Source organism: Carettochelys insculpta, chromosome 13, assembly GCF_033958435.1.
Source record: "Carettochelys insculpta isolate YL-2023 chromosome 13, ASM3395843v1, whole genome shotgun sequence".
In the NCBI taxonomy this organism is placed as follows: Eukaryota; Metazoa; Chordata; order Testudines; family Carettochelyidae; genus Carettochelys; species Carettochelys insculpta.
Genome location: NC_134149.1, coordinates 46570740 through 46591247, shown reverse-complemented (window position 1 = coordinate 46591247; position 20508 = coordinate 46570740). Strand labels below are relative to the sequence as shown.

General features: G+C 46.9%; 1 protein-coding gene across 1 annotated transcript in view; it reads right to left on the bottom strand.

Moving 5' to 3' along the window:
• Nucleotides 1-20508, bottom strand: part of LOC142020412 (uncharacterized) — a 47781-nt gene that overhangs the window by 13187 nt on the left and 14086 nt on the right. Inside the window, exons 7-12 of the mRNA XM_075008188.1 lie at nt 19952-20038; nt 19484-19528; nt 18919-19023; nt 15314-15409; nt 14808-14906; nt 11362-11475 (exon numbers count right to left, since the gene is read on the bottom strand). Of these exons, the coding sequence (XP_074864289.1) occupies nt 11362-11475; nt 14808-14906; nt 15314-15409; nt 18919-19023; nt 19484-19528; nt 19952-20038 (546 nt within the window). The remainder of the gene's footprint in view (nt 1-11361; nt 11476-14807; nt 14907-15313; nt 15410-18918; nt 19024-19483; nt 19529-19951; nt 20039-20508) is intronic.

Genomic DNA, 20508 nt, shown 5'->3' with positions numbered 1-20508 from the left:
ACCCCTCCCCCTCTTTAGTCCCTTAAATCAAGGGTTTACTGTACATCTATAGAAACACTTCCTGTTACCCTTCACATCCCTTGCTAGCCGCAATTCCCATTGTGCTTTGGCCTTCCTGATTACATACCTGCATGCTAAAACAATGCTGTTAGTTATACTACTCCCTAGTCATCTGTTTCCACTTTTTGTAATCTTCTTCTCTGTAGTTAAGCTCACTGAAGAGCTCTCTGTTAAGCCAAGCTGGTCTCCTGCCATATTGACTATTCTTTCGGTACACTAGGATGGTTTGTTCTTGTGCCTGCAGTAAGGCTCCATTAAAATACAGCCAGATGTCTTGGACTCCTTTCCTCATTGTTTTAGCCTCCCAGTGGATTTTGCCCATCAGTTCTCTAAGGGAGTCAGTCTGCTTTTCTGAAGTCCAAGGTTCGTTTTCTGCAGCTCTCCCTTCTTCCTTTGGTGAGGATTGTGAACTCGACCATCTCATGATCACCACTGCCCTGGTTACCCACTCACTTCTACTTGCCCTACCAATTCCACCCTGTGTGTGAGCAGCAGGCCAGGAGGAGCAGCACCTCTACTTGGTTCCTCTAGCACTTGCACCGGGAAGTTGTTCTCAATGCTCTTCAGAAACATCCTGGATGGTCTACATGGTTGTACTGCTCTCCCAGCAGAAATCAGGGTGACTGAAGCACCCCATGAGACCCAGGGTCTGTGATGTGGAAACTTCTGTTAGTTGGCCAAGGTAAGCCTTGCTTACCTAGGCTGACCGTTTGTCCCATGTTAGCTGGGATGGTCCCATATTTGGGATGCCAAAAAGGCAACAACTTATTTTTTTAAAAGGGACTCGTCCCATATTTGGGCCATCACTGTCCCCACTTCCAACCTTTCCCGCCAGCAGCTGCAAAGGCGGGGGAGCGTGAGTGGCTGCTGCTTCCCTGGGGCTCTAGGGGAGGGCTGGTGGCAGCTGCTGCTTCCCTAGGGCTCCATGGGAGGGCCAGGAGCTACTGTTTCCCCAGGGCTCCTGAGGAGGGCCAGCAGCCACCACTTCCCCAGGGCTCCCAGGGAGGGCCAGAGGCTCCTGCTTTCCCAGGACCCCAGGGGAGGGCTGGCGGCTGCCACTTGCCCCGGGCTTCCAGGCAGGGTCAGCAGCTGCTGCTTTCCTGAAAGTCCTGGGGAGGGCTGGCAGCTGCCGCTTTCCCAGAGCTCCTGGGGAGGGCCTGTCAGGTGGAAATGACTCACCGTCTCTCCTAGAATCATAGAATTCTGGGGCTGGAAGGGACCTCAGGAGATCATCTAGTCCAGCCCCTCGCCTAAAGCAGGATTAACCCCAACTAAATCATCCCAGCCAGGACTTGGTCAAGCCATGACTTAAAAACCTCTAGGGATGGAGATTCCACTACCTCTCTTGGTAACACATTCCTGTGCTTCACCACTCTCCTGGTGAAAGTTTTTCCTCATATCCAACCTACACCTCTTCTACTGCAACTTCAGAAAACTGCTCCTAGTTCTGCCTTCTGTCACCACTGAGAACAGTCTCCCCATCCTCTTTAGAGCTGCCTTTCAGGAAGTTGAAGACTGCTATCAAATTGCCCCTCGGTGTTCTCTTCTGCAAACTATATATGGCCAAATCCCTCAGGCTTTCCTCAGAGGTCATGTGCTCCAGCCCCTTAATCATTTTTGTTGCCCTCCGCTGAACCCACTCCAATGCATCCATATCCTTTCTGTACTGGGGGACCCAGAACTGGATGCAATACTCTAGATATGGCCTCACCAGTGTCGAGTAGAAGGGAATAACAACTTCTCTAGGTTTGCTCAAAATGCTTCTTCTAATGCACCCCAATATGCCGTTAGCCTTCTTGGCTGCAAGGGCACACTGATTCATATCCAGCATTTCATCCACTGTAATCCTCAGGTCTTTTTCTGCTGCACTGCTACTTAGCCAGTTGGTCCCCAGCATGTAACAATGCTTGGGATTCTTCTGTCCCAAGTGCAAGACTCTGCACTTCTCCTTGTTGAACCTCATCAGACGTCTTATGGCCCAGTCCTCTAATTTGTCTAGGTCACTCTCAACCTTATTCCTACCCTCCAATCTATGTACCTCTCCTTCTAGTTTAGTGTCACTTGCAAATTTGCTGAGGGTGTAATCCATCCCCTCAACCAGGTAATTAAGAAAGATGTTGAACAATACCAGCCAAGAACTGATCCTTGGGGCGCTCCACTTGAAACCGACTGCCAACCAGACATTGAGCCATTGACCATTACCCTTTGGATTCATCCATCAAGCCAGCTTTCTATCTCTCTTACAGTCCATGTATCCAGTCCATACTTCCTTAACTTATGGGCAAGAATGTTTTAGGAGACTATCAAAAGCTTTTCTAAAGTCAAGGTATATCACATGCATTGACTTCCCCCATGTCCACAGAGCCAGTTACCCCATCACAGAAGCTAATCAGATTGGTCAGGCACAACGTGCCCTTGGTGAATCCATGTTGACTACTCTTGATCACTTTCCGCTCTTCCAAGTGTTCCAAAATGGATTCCTTGAGGATCTCTTCCATGATTTTTCCATGGACTGAGGAAAGGCTCACTGGTTGATAGTCCCCTAGATTGCCTCTCTTTCCTTTTTTAAAAATGGCCAGTACATTTACCTTTTCCCAAACATATGGAATTGCTCCTGATCTCCATGAGTTTTCAAAGATAACGGCCAAAAGCTCTGCGATGACATCTGCCAATCCCACAGTACCCTTGGATGCAATAACTCTGGACCCATGGATTTGTGTACCTCTAACTTTTCTAAGTAGCTCTTAACCTCTTCTTTCCCGACCAAGGGCTGCCCACGTCCTTCCCATACTGCATTGCCTCATTCTGTAGGTTGGGAACTGATCTCATTCATGAAGATTGAAGCAAAAAAAGCATTGAGTACTTCAGCTTTACCTACATCATCTGTCACTAGGTTACCTCTGTCATCCAGTAATGACCCTACACCCTCCCCGATCACATTCTTATTGTTAGCATGCCTGTAGAAATCCTTGTTGCCCTTCGTGTTCCTTGCTACCTGAGTTCCAATTGTGCTTTTGCTTTCCTGATTATTCCCTGGTTTTCTCTAGCCTCACATTTATACCCCTCCTTAGTCATCTGTCCAAGTTTCTCCTTATACGCATATACTCATCCTTTTTCAGCTTGGGTTTGTCCAGGATTTCCCTGTTAAGCCAAGCTGGTTGCACTCCATGTTTGCTTTTCTTACTGCAAGTTGGGATAGTTTGTTCCTGTGCCTTTAATAAGACTTCTTTAAAACACTGCCAGTTTTCCTGAATTCCTTTCCCCTTCATATACATTTCCCAAGGGATCCTGCCCATCAGTTCTCTGAAGGAGATGAAGTCTGCTCTTCTGAAATGAAAAGCCTGCATTTTACTGCAAACACTTCTTCCTTTTGTCAGGATCCTGAAAACCACCATCTCATGGTCACTGCAGCCCAGGTTACCACTCACTTCTATTTCTACTACTGGAAAGGCCTTTGCCAGCCTGACAGTGATGCCCTGCAGGCCTATACAGCTGCACTCAGTAGGTCAAGTTGCACTCAGCCCCTGGTTGGTTCCTTCAGCACTTGTACCAGGAAGTTATCCCCATCATTCTCTAAGAACTTCCTGGATTATCTGTGTGCTGCTGTATTGGTCTCCCAACAAATGCCTGGGTGACTAAAACAACAAGAAGTCCTGTGGCACCTTACAGAGTAGCAGATATTTTGGAGCATAAGCTTTCATGGGCAAAGACCCGCTTTGTCATATCTTTGACGATGAAAGCTTATGCTCCAAAATATCTGTTAGTCTATAAGGTACCACAGGACCTCTTATTATTTTTGAAGATATAGACTAACTTGGCTACCCCTCTGATACTGGGTGACTAAAGTCTCCCATGAGAACTAGGGACTATGATCTGCAAACTTCTCTTAGCTGTCTGAAGAAATCCTCATCTACTTCATCTACCTGATCTGGCAATGTATAGCAGATGCCAAGCACACCTCTGTTGCTTACACCTCTAAGCTTAACCCAAAGACATTCAACTGGCTTTTTTCCCTCCATATACTGGAGCGCCGAGCAGTCATACTGGTCTCTCATACGCAGCACAGCTCCTCCTCCTTTTTTCCCTGGCCCGTCCTTCCTGAACAGTTTATACCCTTCCACGACCGTATTCCACTTATGCAAGTCATCCCACCCAGTCTCCAATATTCCAACCACCTCATACTTTTTTTTGACTCTGACAGGGTCTCCAATTCTTCCTGTTTGTTACCGAGGCTTCTTGCATTTGTGTACAAACACCTCAGACAATAAGCTGATTGGCGTACATTCTCCTTTTGAATCAGGTATTTTCCTCTGTTGTTGCTTCCTTCTCCCCCACTTACCTCAGCACTTGTTTCATCTGGGGACAGTGAACCTAGTTTAAAGCCCTCCTCACTAGGTTTGCAAATATGCTCTTTACTCTGTTAGGTGGATCCCATCTCTTCCTAGCAATCCTTGTTCCTGAAACAGAACTCCATGGTCAAAGAAACCAAAGTCCTCTCTCCAACACCACCTGTGCAATCATGCATTTACCTCCACGATGTGATGATCTCTGCCTGGACCTCTTCTTCAACAAGGAGAATGAACGAGAACACTACTTGCGCTCCATATTCCTTGACCTTTCTTCCCAGAGTTACATAATCCACAGTGATCTTCTCAAGGCCATTCTTGGCTGTGTCATATGTTCCTATATGAAGTAGGAGGAAGGGATAACAATATGCAGGTTTGATAATTTTTGGAAGAGACTCCGTCACACCTGTATTCTAGCGCTTAGTAAGCAGCAAACTTCCCAGGATTCCAGGCCTGGACAGCAGATGGATGACTCCATCCCTCTCACGAGGGAGTCTCTGACCACCACCACCCATCTTCTCTGAGGTGTGGTGGTCGTAGAAACTCCTTCCCTAGGACTATGCATCCCAGGCCTTCCAGTCAGTGAGGTCTTCTGATCCCTTCCCTGTGAGGTCTCTGTGACAGCATTCTCCACTGAATTACCCGTGTGGAGAGCCTGAAAGTGGTTGCTTACCTCCACTGGAATTGGAGATACCTGACTTGGCTTTGTTCTCCTGGAGGTTACATGCTTCCAGCTTTCTTCCTTGTTTAGCGCTGCCTTTGATGGGTCCTCAGCCTGCTGTGCCTGCAGTAGTAAATGCTCCCTTCTCTTCAAGGAATTATTCACCTTCTCTGGTGGACTGGAGGATTGACATTTGCACCTCAAGTCCTCTAACCTTCTCTTCCAAGATGGTAACCAGTTTTCGCTTAGTACATACAAAATCCCTTCTATCTTGTGGGAAGAAGACAAACATGGCACATGCTGTACAAGTCACAACAGCTGACTTGTGAGTAGACTTGTCACTATCTATTTTTTCCTTTCAGAGAGGTCCCTCAAATGTTTAGTGAAGCCTTGATGAGCAGAAGAGAAATAAAACTAGAAGAAGGAGACAACCAGTATAGGGCTCCCCACAAGGCGAACTCCCAGGCAAACTCCCTGTTAGCTGCCACCCTGTTTGCTGCTCAGAATGTTCGCTATGGCTGCCTTCTTAAAGCTTCTGGCTAGGCCTTGAAGACCCACCTGGAACAAAGCACTCCCAATTCACATTTTTCAAACTTATCAAATTGCCAAACACACATCCAAACTGCCCCTTTCTGCAAAACAAATGCTCAGACACAGAGACACTAGGATATTCAACCCACCAGCTCACAGTGCAGCCCCCCAAAAGCCACACTTACCCGAGTTCCTCTCGGATGTTTTTCCCAGGCAAACTCCCTGTTAGCTGCCACTCTGTTTGTCCTTAGAGCTGCACCATCCAAGGGCCAGGCCAGCCCCACCTCACTGCCTGGTCCAGCCAGCCCCAACAGGGACCACAGCCAGCCAGCCCAGGAGTGGTGCCAGAGATGACCAGAACCCCACCACCACCAGGGCTAGCCCACGCTGGAAAGGCCTTTGCCAGCCTGACAGTGACACCCTGCAGGCCTATACAGCTGCACTCAATAGGCAACCTCCTTGAGCAGCAGGCATAGGAGTGGGAGTGGCAGAGGCAGGCCTGGGACCAATTGATGTCCTGCCTGGACACCATCACCAGTGTCTGGTGGGAAAAGTTGGCTCAGCCACCTGTGGCTACTGCCCCCGCTATTAGCGGTGGGGTCTGTTGGTCTGTGTCTACCTGAGCTAGCTGCCTTTTCTTTTTGCACTGCCTGGCGCCAGTTGCTGTACCCCAGCACCATGTGGCAGCTCGGCTTGCATGATAGGACGATAAACTTCTTTTCATCTGTTTTCCTGACCCCCACATCCTGTCCCTTCCTTCCCCCTGGAGGTGCCATGCACTTTGGAACTTTCCGGAGCTTAGCTGCTTCACATGGCTTGACCCCAAACCAATACAAGGATATGCTCTGCAAGGTGTGAGGCAGCTTGCACGTGGTGAGGGTCCTGGAGCTGGCCAGGGGAAGTTTCCCTGGGCAGCCACGATTTTTGGGCAACAGAAAAAAATACTTTGTCACTAGAGTGAATGTCCTCTCAAAGGAAATTCTTGTGTGAGCTTTATCCAAAGGCCCAGGGGCTTGCTATAGTCAGGGGTCTTTTAGCCACCTGGGGGAAGTCTCCCTCAGTGGTCATGATTTTCAGGTGCTGGCTGTAGCCGAGGGCCTTTTAGCTGCCCTGGGGGAAGTCTCCCTCAGCAGTCATGATTTTCAGGTGCTGGCTATAGCTGGGGGTCTTGTAGCCACCCTGAGACGTAACTGTTTCAATGATTCATTGCAGTTTCAGTGTAGTGCCCATGTCTACTTAAATTCTTGTTCTGAGGGTGTTCTTTGCGTGGTCCAAACCTAAATCCAAGTCTGGGCACGTTGGTAATAGGGGCAGGTGGTGGGTCTCCCTGCGCAGTCATGATTTTTGGGTGCTGGATGTAGCCGGGGGTCTTTTAGCCACCTGGGGGAAGTCTCCCTGGGCAGTCACGACTTTTGGGGCTGGCTTTAGTCGTAGTCTTTTAACAGAAGCCCCTGAAGGTACAGTAGTAACTCTACAATTACCACAGTTCTCAAAGTAAGGCTTGCAGCAATGAATATTCTTATTCTGAGGGTCGTCTTTGCCAGGTCCAAACCTAGATCTGAGCCTGGGCAGGCTGGTAATAGGGGCAGGTGGTGGATCTCCCTGAGTGGTCACATTTTGCAGGCGCTGGCTGCAGTCTGGGGTCTTTTAGCTGTCTGGGGGGAAGTCTCCATCATGCAGCCATGATTTTTGGGGGCTGGCAACTGCCTGGGGAAAGTCTCTGGTGGCTGATATAGTCAGGGGCCAGAGGCAGCAGAGCACCAAGAGGCAGGGGCTGGGACAAGACTTGCCCTCCAATGGCTCATCGTTAAAGGATTTGATGTGTACTCAGTCCAGTGTATCAGCCGTTTCTCAGGCTCCCTCTCCATAATTAACCCCTGGTTCCCCATTACCTGTAGGTACACAAAGTGCCATCGAAAGTCGATTGGGTGGTCATTCAGCCTAACACCTGTGGGTACTTAGATGCACATCTCTAGATTATGGATGGAGTGCAAGTGTAGAAATTATTGCTCTGAGGATCTTTGCCAGGAGGTCTAAATACAGATCTAACACTTTCCTCTGGGCATGGTGGGCCCTGCCACAAGGTTTCATGGGCTTCCAGCGGCTTCCGGAAGGGTCAGAGGCAGGTGCCATACAGCTTTGATTACTGTGGCCAGGGAGTGTCCTGGGGCACCAGAGCAGTTTTTGTATGGGCTTGATCTAAAGGCCATTGAATGCAATGCAGTAGATCTACCACTACCACAGTTCTCCAAGTAGGGCTTGCAGTGACCAACCGAGCCATAACTGACTTTATGCTGCATTGCATTTTCAGTGTGGTGCGCGTGCCTACTACTTACACATGCAATCCCAGTTTTGGCAGCGGTTACAAGGATGAACATTCTTGTTCTAAGAGTCTCCTTTGCCTGGAGCTCTACAGACTTAGATCCAAGCCTGGGCCCGCTGGTAACAGGGGCAGGTGGTGGTTCCTGCCCCAGAGTGTTGGCGAACAACCAAAGCAGCCATAAACTGATTCAATGATCTACTGCATTTTCAGCGTGGCCCTCATGTCTACTTAAACATACATTCCAGGTGCAAATTCTTGTTCTGAGGATCTTCTTTGCCAGATTTGTCTAAATCTAGATACGGTTGGTGGGTCCTGTCCTGGAGCGTCCAGTAGCACTGCTGGACCTCCTTTACCTGGACTTCCTCCATGCTGCAGCGGGTGGTGGCCTTGTTCTGCCAGGGTGGTGGCCATTCGGCATAGGCTTGGGCATCACGGTGCTCCACTTTGTGGTCTTGGAGTAGATCATCCTCTCCCCACAAGTCCAGGAGGATAAGCACCTTTTGCCCACTTCAGGAGAGACCCACCTCTTGGTGCCCTGGGCTGATGGCTGGGCCTTTGAGACAAAATTATTGATCTGAAGATCTTCTTTGCCAGGGTGTCTAAATCCAGATCCAAGCCTGCAAAGATCTAGCACTTTTGCATCCCATTCTGAAAACTTGTCAGTTGGGAAACTGAAAATCTTTTTTCTAACCATTTTTAAGTGCTTTACTACCCCGTCCTTCCCTCCCTTTAATTATAAAAAGCACATCTCTTATACAGGCAAGCCAGATCCCACTGGAAAAAAGAGACATTTATTTAACACAGCAGGGGAACGAGGGAAATGAAACGTAGGAAATTAAATGTGGGAAGATGTTGTCAGATACTCACATCCACTTGTGGGGCATTTTTTCCCATGCTGCACCAGTGAAAATAGCCAGAATGCCATGGGGCTCACGGAACTGTGGAATATGTTCCCACAATACACTGCTGCAGCACTCAATTTAAGCTACTTGTGTGTGGCAGCAATAAGTCAACTTTGTGGGGAGCCTGTGGAAGGTGAGGATGCTCGAAATTGAACTGATAAAACCCAGCGTTAATATGTCGATTTTAATAAATTCAATTTTAGCTCATAATGTAGAGGCAGCCACTGTCAACCTAGACAAATGCATGAGAAGCACACAGCCAAAATGGGCTCTGAGTCTAGTTTGTCAAACAGACTCGATATCTGCCCACAGGAGACTAAACCATTGTGCGCCACAGGCAGAGAACAGGAGAGATGCTGAGATGTAGCCCAGTTGCCTGATGCCTCTACAATGGCAAGGAAATGATGAAGTGAGATACAGCTGGGTACTCCTGGCACGTGACCTATACTTACACACCTCAGTGGAAGAAGATAAAAGAAAACACGATGTCACTGTGAATCTGCCTGGGGTGGGGGGGAACGTCCTCCCACAAACACATGTGCTGACCTGTTAGGTACTGAGCATGTGAGCAAAACCAGCCAGCCAAGCACCTGAGTGAATGATCAGTGCCACCTCAGACCAATGGCCCACCTCATCCAGCGTCCTATTTCTCACTGTTGCCAGCTCTGCAGGAAACTAAAAAAATACCACGAATACACTGGGGCAGAAAATCCCTCCCTGACTACTGCAGGTAACCAGCTGAAACTTCAAAGCCTGAGACATTAGGAACACTGGACTTGAGCCAACCCACCATGACAAGCAACACCATCATACAACCTTGCTTATGGACTTGCACAGCTCTCTGAAAAACTAAGAGCTTACATTGGTAAATATATTTTTGGTTGTTTATAAGCTTTGGAAGAAATTCCACCCCTGATTATGCCCAATGAGTGCCACCGAAGCCAGTGGTGTTGCAGGGATGTAACTGAGGCTGAAATGCATACCTTCATAACCCTAAGACTGAGGGTGGCCAACATTAGCTAGAAAGACTGCCCAGAACCCTGTGGCTCTCATCTTTAACTTGAAGGCATGGCCAGGAGACTATAAATCCCAGCATTCCTTGCATATTGGGCCAGATCTCCACAAACAGCTCCCACCTCCACATTTAAGTTGCAGGCCTCTGCATCCAGGCTCATTTTATGAACAGGGGGCATGTGTTCCCTCTATCTTTTATGTCCATGTGCAGAATGACTTTTGTTATGTGCACCAATATGGAAGTGATGTATCACATAATGAAGTCATTCCGCACATGGACAGGGTGTGGCAAGGTTGGGGCCAAAGGGTTCAGGTAAAGGCCCTAAATGGGGCTTTGACTCAAAATTGGGACTCTGAGTGTGGGAGTGGGCTCCAGGATAGGGCAAGTAGTTGTGTGTGGGGGTCTACTAGCCCAGGGGTGTGGGCTGTGGAGTGGGTGGAAGGATTCAGAATAGATGGGGCTGCAGGATAAAACTGGGTGTTGAGGTGCAGGAAGGTGTTCCAGGACTGAGGAAGGACTCATCCCTGGTGACTGGGGGTGTAGGCTTTAGGGTGAGGCTGGGGAGGAGGGCTTTGAGTGCAGGAGATGGCTCAGCATTTGGAAGGGCTCAGGATGTAACAGGGAGTTGGGGATCAGGCTTAGCTGGGCAGCGGTGCTAAGGCAAACTGCCTGGTGCCTGCCTGTCCCGGGGCACTGCACTAAGTGGCCAGCAGGTCTGGGTCCTGGAGCATGGAAGAGAATCATGAGGACCTGCAGTGCACTGTGCATACTGCTCTTGCTACAAGCACTGCCCACCAGCTCCTATTGGTTGGGAACTGGCCAATAGGAGTGCAGAGCCAGTGCTCAGCACAGCATGAGGAACCTTCTGGCTCCCTGCCTAGGGGCCAGACTTGCTGCTGGCCATCTCCTGATGGCCTCAGTACAAAGTGGTCCTGACCATGGTTCTCCCCCTGGTGGGGCAGTGGAGAGGAGCACCTCTCCCCTGGCAGCTCTGTGTTGGGGCTGGTGGAGGGGCATCTCTTTCCTAGTCACTGCAGCTGCATGCTGGGACTGAGGAATGGGCACCTCTACCCCAGCCACAGCAGCTCTGTGCAGAAGCCATCAAGGAAAGTGGGAGCATGTCTCACCAGCTGCAGGATGGGAAGGTGGGAGGGGCACCTCTCCCTCAGCTGCAGCAGCTTTGGGGCTTGGGGCACCTTTTCCGATTGCAGTTCTGAGCCGAGCACCCAGTCATGGGGCTTAATAGCCTGTGTCAAGCTTAACAGGAAGCTGACTATCTGTACAGCATAGGGAGAACTTCGGGCATGACTCTGGGGCTTCTGGCCAGATATCAGTGCAGCCCAGACCTAATTAACATGTGCCCGACAGATATTTTAACCCCCTCTCTCACACAAAATGTACTGTTATCAGCCAATTGAGGGAGCAGCCCACAGACAGCATCATCTAGGGGAAGGGTTTCATTAGCTGTGTGTGTGGGGAGAAGAATCATTGTAAAAGATTCCCTGAATTCCCTGGCTCCTTACTGTGTTGTGTGCAGGTCATGCTCAGTGTGGTTTCCAGCAGCAGGAGGCCCATCACGGGTAGTATGTATGTTCTCTCTCTCAGCATACTCAGTATTGGCCCCCAAGGCAGAAAGCCTAGAGGAAAAAGTAAAGAGGGTTTGTATAAAATACATGAAAAAATAATCTAGTGGTCTATGTAGTGGTCCATTCCAAAACTAAGACCATCAAACTTTAAAACTGGAGAGATATGCTAGACTTGAGCTTTTCAATGCAGCCTTGTAAATTTGAATGCACAATTCCAACTGAAATGCATGATGTGTCTAAATCCCCTAGCTGGCTTTGAAAATCTCAGCTAAAGGCTTATCTGGTGAGGGAAAACATTAGTCATTGGAGTGTTTCCTTTGACAGATGTAGATTTCTTCATGCTAGCGTGGCTAGAATTCCCGCTACTGCCGAGGCATACAGAAATATGCATACTGAACTTGGACTCTAGGCAGTGTCCGTGAAGGTCTGGTTTATGCAGAGTTATGTCTCTGGGCCAAACTTCTGCTACTCATTAATAAAAGTTATTACCTCACGCACCTTGTGTAGCTCACTTTGTGTTAGTCTCACTGATTGATTACCCTCTGTGGCACAAGGCCACAAAGAGTAACAAAACTAGCTAGCTAATAGATCCAGATTCAATCTTTAAAGACATATTAGATAAGGTTTATGTTTTTGTGTATTTACATATATATTTTTAGAGGTTAACAATGTAATCAAACAATTCCTGTTTACTGCTGTATTTCATGGATGCAAAAGTCAAAAGAAGATATTGATATTTAAATGAACTGTAGTGATATCACAGTCTTGATGTCTCTTTGACATATATAACAAATTACACTAAAATTCCTTTAATCCAGCCTCTGATGGTCTGGCATCCTCTGAGATACGTGTATCTCGAAATTCATGTAAGTTGGGGGGCTTGGGTGGTGGGTTGGGGCTGTGGGACGGTGCAGGGGGTTAAGCCGGGGGTGGGTTAGGGCTTCAGGGGGTCCCGGGGCGGGGAGTTAAACCTGGGTGTGTGGGGGTTAGAGCCGGGATGTGCAAGGGAGGTGAAGCTGGAGCCGTGGGGGGTGGTGAAGAAGCTGAGAAGAGCGGCGGTGCAGAAGCTGCAGGAGCACGGGGGTGATGAAGAAGAAGCTACAGGAGTGCAGAGTAGAGAAGAAGCTGGGGACGCACAGAAGTGGTGAGCCGCAGCTGGACATGGGGGTACTGAGCTGCAATAATGGGGTTTGAACTAGGGCATGCGGATTATGGTGATGTCCAATAGTGCAGAAAATTGGTAATCCGGCACCTGTCCAGCCCCAGATGCGCCAGGTTTAAAGAATTTTACTGTACTTTCAATGGTGGGTGAGAGGCAATTGTGTTATGTTAATCCATGTATCTAATTACCAATGAAGTTTAGGAAATAGGAGGTTACTTCAATAATGCTATCATGCGGTGGCTTTTGGGACCTGATCCCTTCATTTCAAAACTGCTTATGCTCCATCAGGGGAAATTTGAGCCAAAAGACTGAGATCTTGAATATTAGACTGAACATACTAACTCTGAAAGAGCTTTTCACAACTCTACAGCATGCCACCTCTACCATGAAAATGAGGTAAAACTCTATTCACGTCTGTATGTATAATGATATTTTAACCAACATGCTGTCTTTTTTAAAGAAAATTTTAATTTAGTTAATAAGTATTGGCTATATGCATGTTTTTGGGTGAAATCAAAAAGGAAACAGCTAATGAAGTCACCAACTCTATCACAGTCTTTAGTATACCCTACACCAGTGGTTGTCAGTCTCTCTTCATTTGTGAACCCCTTTCAAAATCTACTATCTTTATATGTAGTTGGATTTTGCTCAGACAGCTTTCAGTGTAAGTGTGGACCCCTTAGATATAGTTTAGGCCACAAGCTGAGAATCACCATCTTACACAATGAATTAGGAGGTCCAGCTTTGCAATCATGCCTTGCCAGAACAGCTGACTGTAATATACTATACCCTAAAGCGATATCCTACAACTCTATATTTACCATGGTGATATGGTTATAATATGCTTTGTACAAAGTATGTTGCATAAAATCTCACTTTAAAAGTCTTAATCCATTGAATATTAATATTCTGTTAAATTGTATGTATTGGTAGGTGCAGTTATTACATTTTGCTATGCATATATTACTAAAACAAGTTATGAAGATGGAAACACCCACAGCCAGACTTTCAGATACAACAATGAATTGAAACAGTGCTGATGGCTTGTTAAGGGAAATTCACACTACCAATGACAAAGCCCAGGCTAGGATGATTTAGTTGGAGTTCACCCTGCTAGGAGCAGGGAGTCAGACTAAATGACATCCTGAGTTCTCTTCCAACACTAATCTATGATTCCAAAGACTATCACAGGGAATGTAATATTATAATAATATGTTTAGAGATACACAACTCATAGAGCTTGAAGGAACCCCAGGAGGTCATTGAGTCCAGTCCCCTACTGTCTTGGCAGGACCAAGCACCATCACCTTTTTCTTTAATCTATTTACCCCAATCCATAAATGGCCCCTTTAGGGACTGAACTCATAAACTTGGGTTTAGCAGGCCAATGCTCAAACCACTGAGCTATACCTCCCCCATCTCTGTATACTATACAGACTTCTCAGGGAGAGCACACAAACAATGGATACTGCTTAATTCACTTCATACCAAAAAATCTTCCCAGCAAGCTGGAAAAACCTATAAAGGAGGGGAAATTAGTTAATCATTTCCCACCCCCGACTTAACATGTGGAAACAAAGTCTGAGCTGGGGAGGTGGATGGTCGCAGGATGAAGGAGATGTCTATGACTTACTTATATTGTTTATCAGGGTGAGACTGCTTGATTTAAGTCCTGTCTAGTCTGTAGAACTCCAACTGCAGTTTTACTTTTTATTACTTACGTAGCCAACTTTAATCTGTGCGCTTACTACCTATAATCATTTAAAATCTCTTTTTCTGTAGTTAATAAATCTGTTATACGTTTTACCTAAAACAGTGTGTTTTTACTTGACTTGCTTGGAGAATCTGCTCAGTGTACAAAAGCTGGTGCACGTCCACTGTCCTTTGTAGAACTGAAGACTGAGTAACAAACTTACATCATGGCAAGATGGCATGGCTCTGGGGTCCTAGACTGGGCACTGGAGCCCTCTATTGTAGGTTCATGAGTAGCTAGGAGACGAATTCATGTAAACTCAGCTGTGTGTGTGTCCCTGTCTGTAGATGTGCAGGATCTGGAGGGGTTTACAGCTTTTTATAACATCAAAGGGTGAGTGAACACCCATGCTGTTAGAAAAGGGATCAGCCAGGTTGCAACCCACGGAACCCATTACACTGACTGCCAATTTTTCCCATTGTCTTCAGATTTCTTGCATGAAAACACTAAATGAAACACTTCCCATACCTTTCAGGGTCTGCTTCACAATCATCCATACACAGAGGGCCCCTGTGTCTTGGGTCAATTGTAGTAGCATTATTTTCTGTAAAATGAGAGCTGCACCTACTGAAGGAGGAGAGTCATTATAAGCCATGAAAAGCCCCAGAGATCGACTAATGGCATGATCAGAAACAGACCATTCCTAAGTGAAGCTTTTCCACAAGTGTACTGTGGGAAAAGTGTAAGCAGGGGAATGAAATATGGAACCCCATTTAATCAAGGCCTCTTAGCACCACATGAATATGAATGGTCAGGAACAAGTGCTATTATTTTCTGCACAAACTGTATGATATTTGGTTATCTACTGAGCATTGCCAGTATGCCCAGGGCTGTACAATTGTAAATGACGATCAGGTACCTGACAATCTAAATCAAAATCCTGATTCTACTTCCACTTACCAGGGCAATATCCTGTAGATTTTCCTTTGAGTCCATGTTTAACATCACTCAACAAACACACATCTCTCTCTCACCTGTTGAAATCACATTCTTCATCATCCGGGTGCATAAGAACTTTGTATTGAATATCGTGGGTAGTTGCGCTGCTGTCTCCAGAAGAATGGCTGGACCTAGGAAAAAAGGAGGATCATTCCAGTATGCAAAGAACCTTGGAGACTGGCTTATGGAATTAGTTTCTGAAAGGGCCAGATCCCTTGTAAAGTATTTGTTCCAGAATATTGCAATGTTGGCAAGGTACAGGCAATAGGAATTAAGTGTGGACTATAGAACGCCATTTGCTAACCCCCGCCCTCAGTATTGTCTATTAATTGGGACATGCAGCATTTTACAGTAAACTCTTTCACATCCAGCATTCTACCATCCAGAACTCTCAAATAACTGGCATTTTAACCATATGTAAATTTTAGGTTCATTTTCATAAGTACAGAATAAGGAAAGTAAATACAAATAAATACCGGAAATACATTCTAAGTTTACAGTGTGCAATACTACTGTTGATGGTAAATAAAGTATTCTGCACATATATTTTTGTTTGTTTCTTACTATCTAATTTTGTTTTTCTTTAGTGTTACGCATTACTAGGTATACCTCTCTATCATAAGAATATTTTAATATCTGGCAACCTGCAGGTCCCAGGCTTGACGGATATGAAAGAGTTTACAGTAGGTGTCCTTTTTCCAGCAATATAGGGATGACTGTCGTAAGCAAAGAGCAATAGCCAATGGAATCTGACCCAGGATCAGCACCTGCACATCAAGCTAATATACAGAGTCAGACTGGGAAGAAAGGATAAGGTCTTATGAGAAGACACAATGCTGGGACTGAGAAGACATGCACCTCTAAAAACTCTGCCACTGATTCATTAGCTGCCCTTTGTAAGACTCAGTTTCTTTGCCTCTGTTTCTTCATCTGTAGCATGGGACAATCAATTTACTTGTCAGAGAGGGAGTTGGGGATTGTGAGACTAATCTTAGCCATGTATAATTAAAGTATCTGGGTGTGCGCTGCTATTGAAATGACTGTTTTGTTACTTGGGCTGTCTTCTGCTGGAGCTAGGAAACACTTAGCACAGGATCAATTCCACCCACTTACACACTAGTACAAGGTCTACGGAAGTCGTTAAGAGTTCAGCATGAATTTCTGAGGGCTGGATTGTGCCCATGACGACATGCACGCAATAGACAGATTTTAGGAGTAATGGCAGAAGCTTGAACTCTGTTAGATCATTTCACTGAGATGTGACTTTTCAGTGGCTAGCATATGAATATTAATGACTCAGCTTAAGCTCCTTGGCAGCAAGTTCAGAATTGTTTGGCCTAATTACCCTTAATATTGTAGAATTTTAAAGTAAGGCCAGAAGGTACCAGCAGATCATTTTGGTTAACCTCTTATAGCCCATGGCTTGTCTGGATCCAGCCTGCAAGGCTCAGAACTCAGCCCCCTGCCCCCTCCCCCACCACAGCAGGAAGCCCTAGCTGGCACTTCAACCATGTGGTTTCCCCTCCACACGAGAGGCTGGAGCGCTAGCACCAGCTCGCTGCTGCAGGCAGGGGAACTCCAAGCCACACAGACCAGAGCCAGACAAGACAGGGCTGGTTCAGGCCTAAGGGTTGTCCCCATGGCTGGGAGGAACAGCAGTGCTGGAAAAAGATTCCTGGAAGCTTTTAATCACACTGGTCACGTTGGTCAGTCCCGGCCAACGGAGCAGCAGGAGGTGTTTCCTGAGAGTCGCCTAGAACACAAAGCCATGTGTGGGTCTGGGGAGCTGTGCCAGCTAAGAGCCCTTCCCCAAGTGCCTTTATACACCTCACTGCCTAGACCCACTCCTGCAGACTCCTCATCTTCAGCCTGTTCTTGCACCTTCCTCTTTGAGCCCGCTCTCCAGTATCTCCTTCCTGCACACTGAACCCTGAACACCTCATTTTTGGTCCCACTCTGGGACCCCTGCAAAGTTAATCTGACCTGGGGGAAGCCCCAAATCTCTGCTCTACCTTCCCCATGCCCCCATCTGTAGGGCTGAAGTGTGAGGGGAGTGAGATGTCTCACTCAGGGGCCACATCAGTAAGAGGCGCGCTCTCTCTCTCTCAACTAATTTTTCTGTGGGTCAGTGGCTCCCTGAGCCTCAGACAAAAGAAGAAGGGAACATGGCTCAAGAATTCATCTTCAGAGCAATCTGATGGTTGTGATAAATCCTCACTTTGATGCATTACATTCAGGCTCTGCATTCTGTGACTCTTGCATCTGATACCTGGTATGGGGCTTCTCTCCTCATAGGCTGAGACAGATCTGCTAAGGAAGGAGAAGCCCAATTACAGCTTCCTATTAAGCTCTGCACAGGAGCTTAAGGCTGCTGTGGTGACAGATGCCTCTTCCCAACCTGCCCCAGCATGGAGGTGGCACAGATGGGGAGAAGCTTCCTTCCTGCCAGCCCCAGCACAGGGCCACCACAGCCCAGACAATGGGAGTGCAGAGCCAATACTCCTGTAAGTCAGGACCCCAAAGAGGGTCATGATCTCATTTTAAGGGGGTCATCAAGGCTGACAGTAAAGGCTGTTGGGGCATGGGGCACCCTAGGTCTTCAGCCTGGGTGTCAGGGCTCAGGTTACAGGCCCCCCGACATAGGGCTGCCACCTACAGAGATGGGGACCAGATGGGCTCCCGCTTCAGTGTCCTCTCTTGCGGTCATGAAGTAACTTTTGTTGTCAGAAGGGTGTCACGGTGCAATGAAGTTTGAGAACCGCTGGTCTAGACTAACAAGGTTGCATTGTGAGAGATACGAGAAAAAAGAAACTAAGCACTGGGGAAAGCTGTTTTGCTTTCAGAAAAACATTCATACTACCGCTAATCAAGCAATACAGACTTCTAGGAAACAAAGGCAGTTATGCTGGCTCATGTAGTGCAGCTAACCCTGATCAAGCTAGTACGAGTTTCTAGTAGGAACGTTATCTAAAGCCAGGCTTGCTAACAGCAACTCCATGAGCTCTAGCTGCCTGGGATTAGGTTTTTGCCGCCTCCTCGTCTGGGTTCACCTTCCAACTCATATAAAGAAGAGAATGATATCACAAGATCATACTTCTCAACCACCCTGTCCCTTTTGTGGGACAAAGTGGGAGATTGCCTCATTTTGGGTCTCCGTGAAGAAAGAGCAGTGCAGGCTGCTATAAACACTGTGAGCAAAGTGCCTTCAGCATCGACAGCAGCAACTCCACTCTCACTTTCCTGATTCCATGTGACTGATGTCAAGTTTGAAAGTGACCAATCTCCAACACTTGGGCAGAATTAAAACTCCAGAGACCCAGCTAAGAGACATCACAGAGATGAAGTAGACACAACACAACTGCAGTTACAGCAACTAACCTAGATGATTTGCAACAGAAAGCTTGATGAGCAACAACTCAACAAAACTAATAGCCATCCGACTGCAGTTACACTGTGCCTACCTCATGTTCTATAGCTTCGGCTTAGGGTATGGAGTGTGCTTCCTCGTCTTCTCCCATTCCCATTCCCTTCTGCTGCCGTTTCTAGGTCATCTTGCCTCCTTAGACAGCCGATGGTAGTTTACCCAAATATCATCAAACCTCTGCTTATAACACGGTGAATGTCATCTCTAAGTTGTTACCTTATGAGATTGGAATTCGTGTCCTCCAGGCATTCAGGGACTCTGTACTGGTGGCACATTTCTGTTGAGGGATTAGCTGTACTATCCCTATAATACAAATTGGGCCTGCAAGGAAGAGAGACTGATGACATGTTGTAAGAGCAATTTGATGAATGGAGTTAAAGTAACAAAACTGTGTGATGTGAAACTTTCCTTTTAGAAAAGAACTTACTACCCTACTTGCTGCTCACTTCAGACAGTGAGATGTAACTTCCCATCAGTTACCATGCACCAGCACGCCACACAACATGACAGCTTACTGGTCAAAATGGACTGTGTGCAGACTGGAATCTGGGAGACACATGCCAACATAGGAAAGAAGCTGAATGACCACACACTTTTAAAATATGGGGGTATTCTCTTCCCATAGAGAGTACATGCCTCTCCACCCTCATAACCCCAAAGCAGTGCCATTCTTTTGGTATGCCCATTGTTAGGATGCTACAGGGAAAGAAAAATATCCTTCTACCTCATCAGCAAAACAAAAACAGCAGCTTATGATGCTGTTAACATACTTGGCTCTTACTTTATTGGATCAAATTCATTGCCAATATTTATGGACTCAGGATAGCTAGAAGAAAGGAAAGACATAACCCTTACAAAGTATATTGATTATGCATAGCATTACCCATTCCCTGAATATTTGCGTATGCCTCTCTGGAATGTTCATCAGGGAAACTGGGATTCTGGAAAGCCTCAGCACCCAGGAATGTTGGGAAGAGCGAAAAGGTATTCTTTGGGGATGAACGAGCATACCTCTTACTGGGAAACCCTCAATTGTTTTGGGAAAATCAATGCAAACTGCCCCATTTCCTGCTTTGCATGTCAAATGCAAGGGCAGTGGAGCTAGCTGTGAACATCAGGATGGGTAACAGTAGATGGTGGTATTGTATGAATTTGGGGATTCAGGCAAGGCCCTTTTCAGGTACATTGTCTACAGTCCCTACCTCCATCCTACTCTCACATGGCCAGAGTGAGCACAGCTGAGCCTTACCCCTTGTGGCTTGTTTCCAGGGAGATGACAGTGAGGGGAATGCCGGATATTTCATCCAAAGCTGTATTCTCTTTTCTTGTTTCATGGCTGTGAGAGGCAATAAAGTATAAGGCTTTGATCTCTTACAACCCATACCCTCTCTTGGTAATCATTGCTTCCACACTGATGCCAAGTAACACAACTTCTTACCCATGTTCAGTTCTAGTACGGGAGCTCCTGAGTGCCTCTCCAGCATGAATGGACTTGTCTTCCCAACTGTCCTGTATGACAGGGTCATTATCCCCTTTTTACAGAGGGGGAACTGAGCTACAGGTAAAATGAGGACTCAGTGGCAGAGCTGGAATTAGAACCTGGGTCTCCTGACTTGCAGCCCAGGAAGCCATCTTTCCCACAGGCCACTTAATGTTGTTAGCACAAAAGTCAAGCTCAAACTTGCCCCCCTTTGGAAATTTACTTAACTAATATTGTGCATAAAAAAAAATAGAGTGCGCTCTAGACCCAAAAGCTCTAGTGATACAATGCAAACCACAAAGAGTTTGGAGTCATCACTGTGAAGG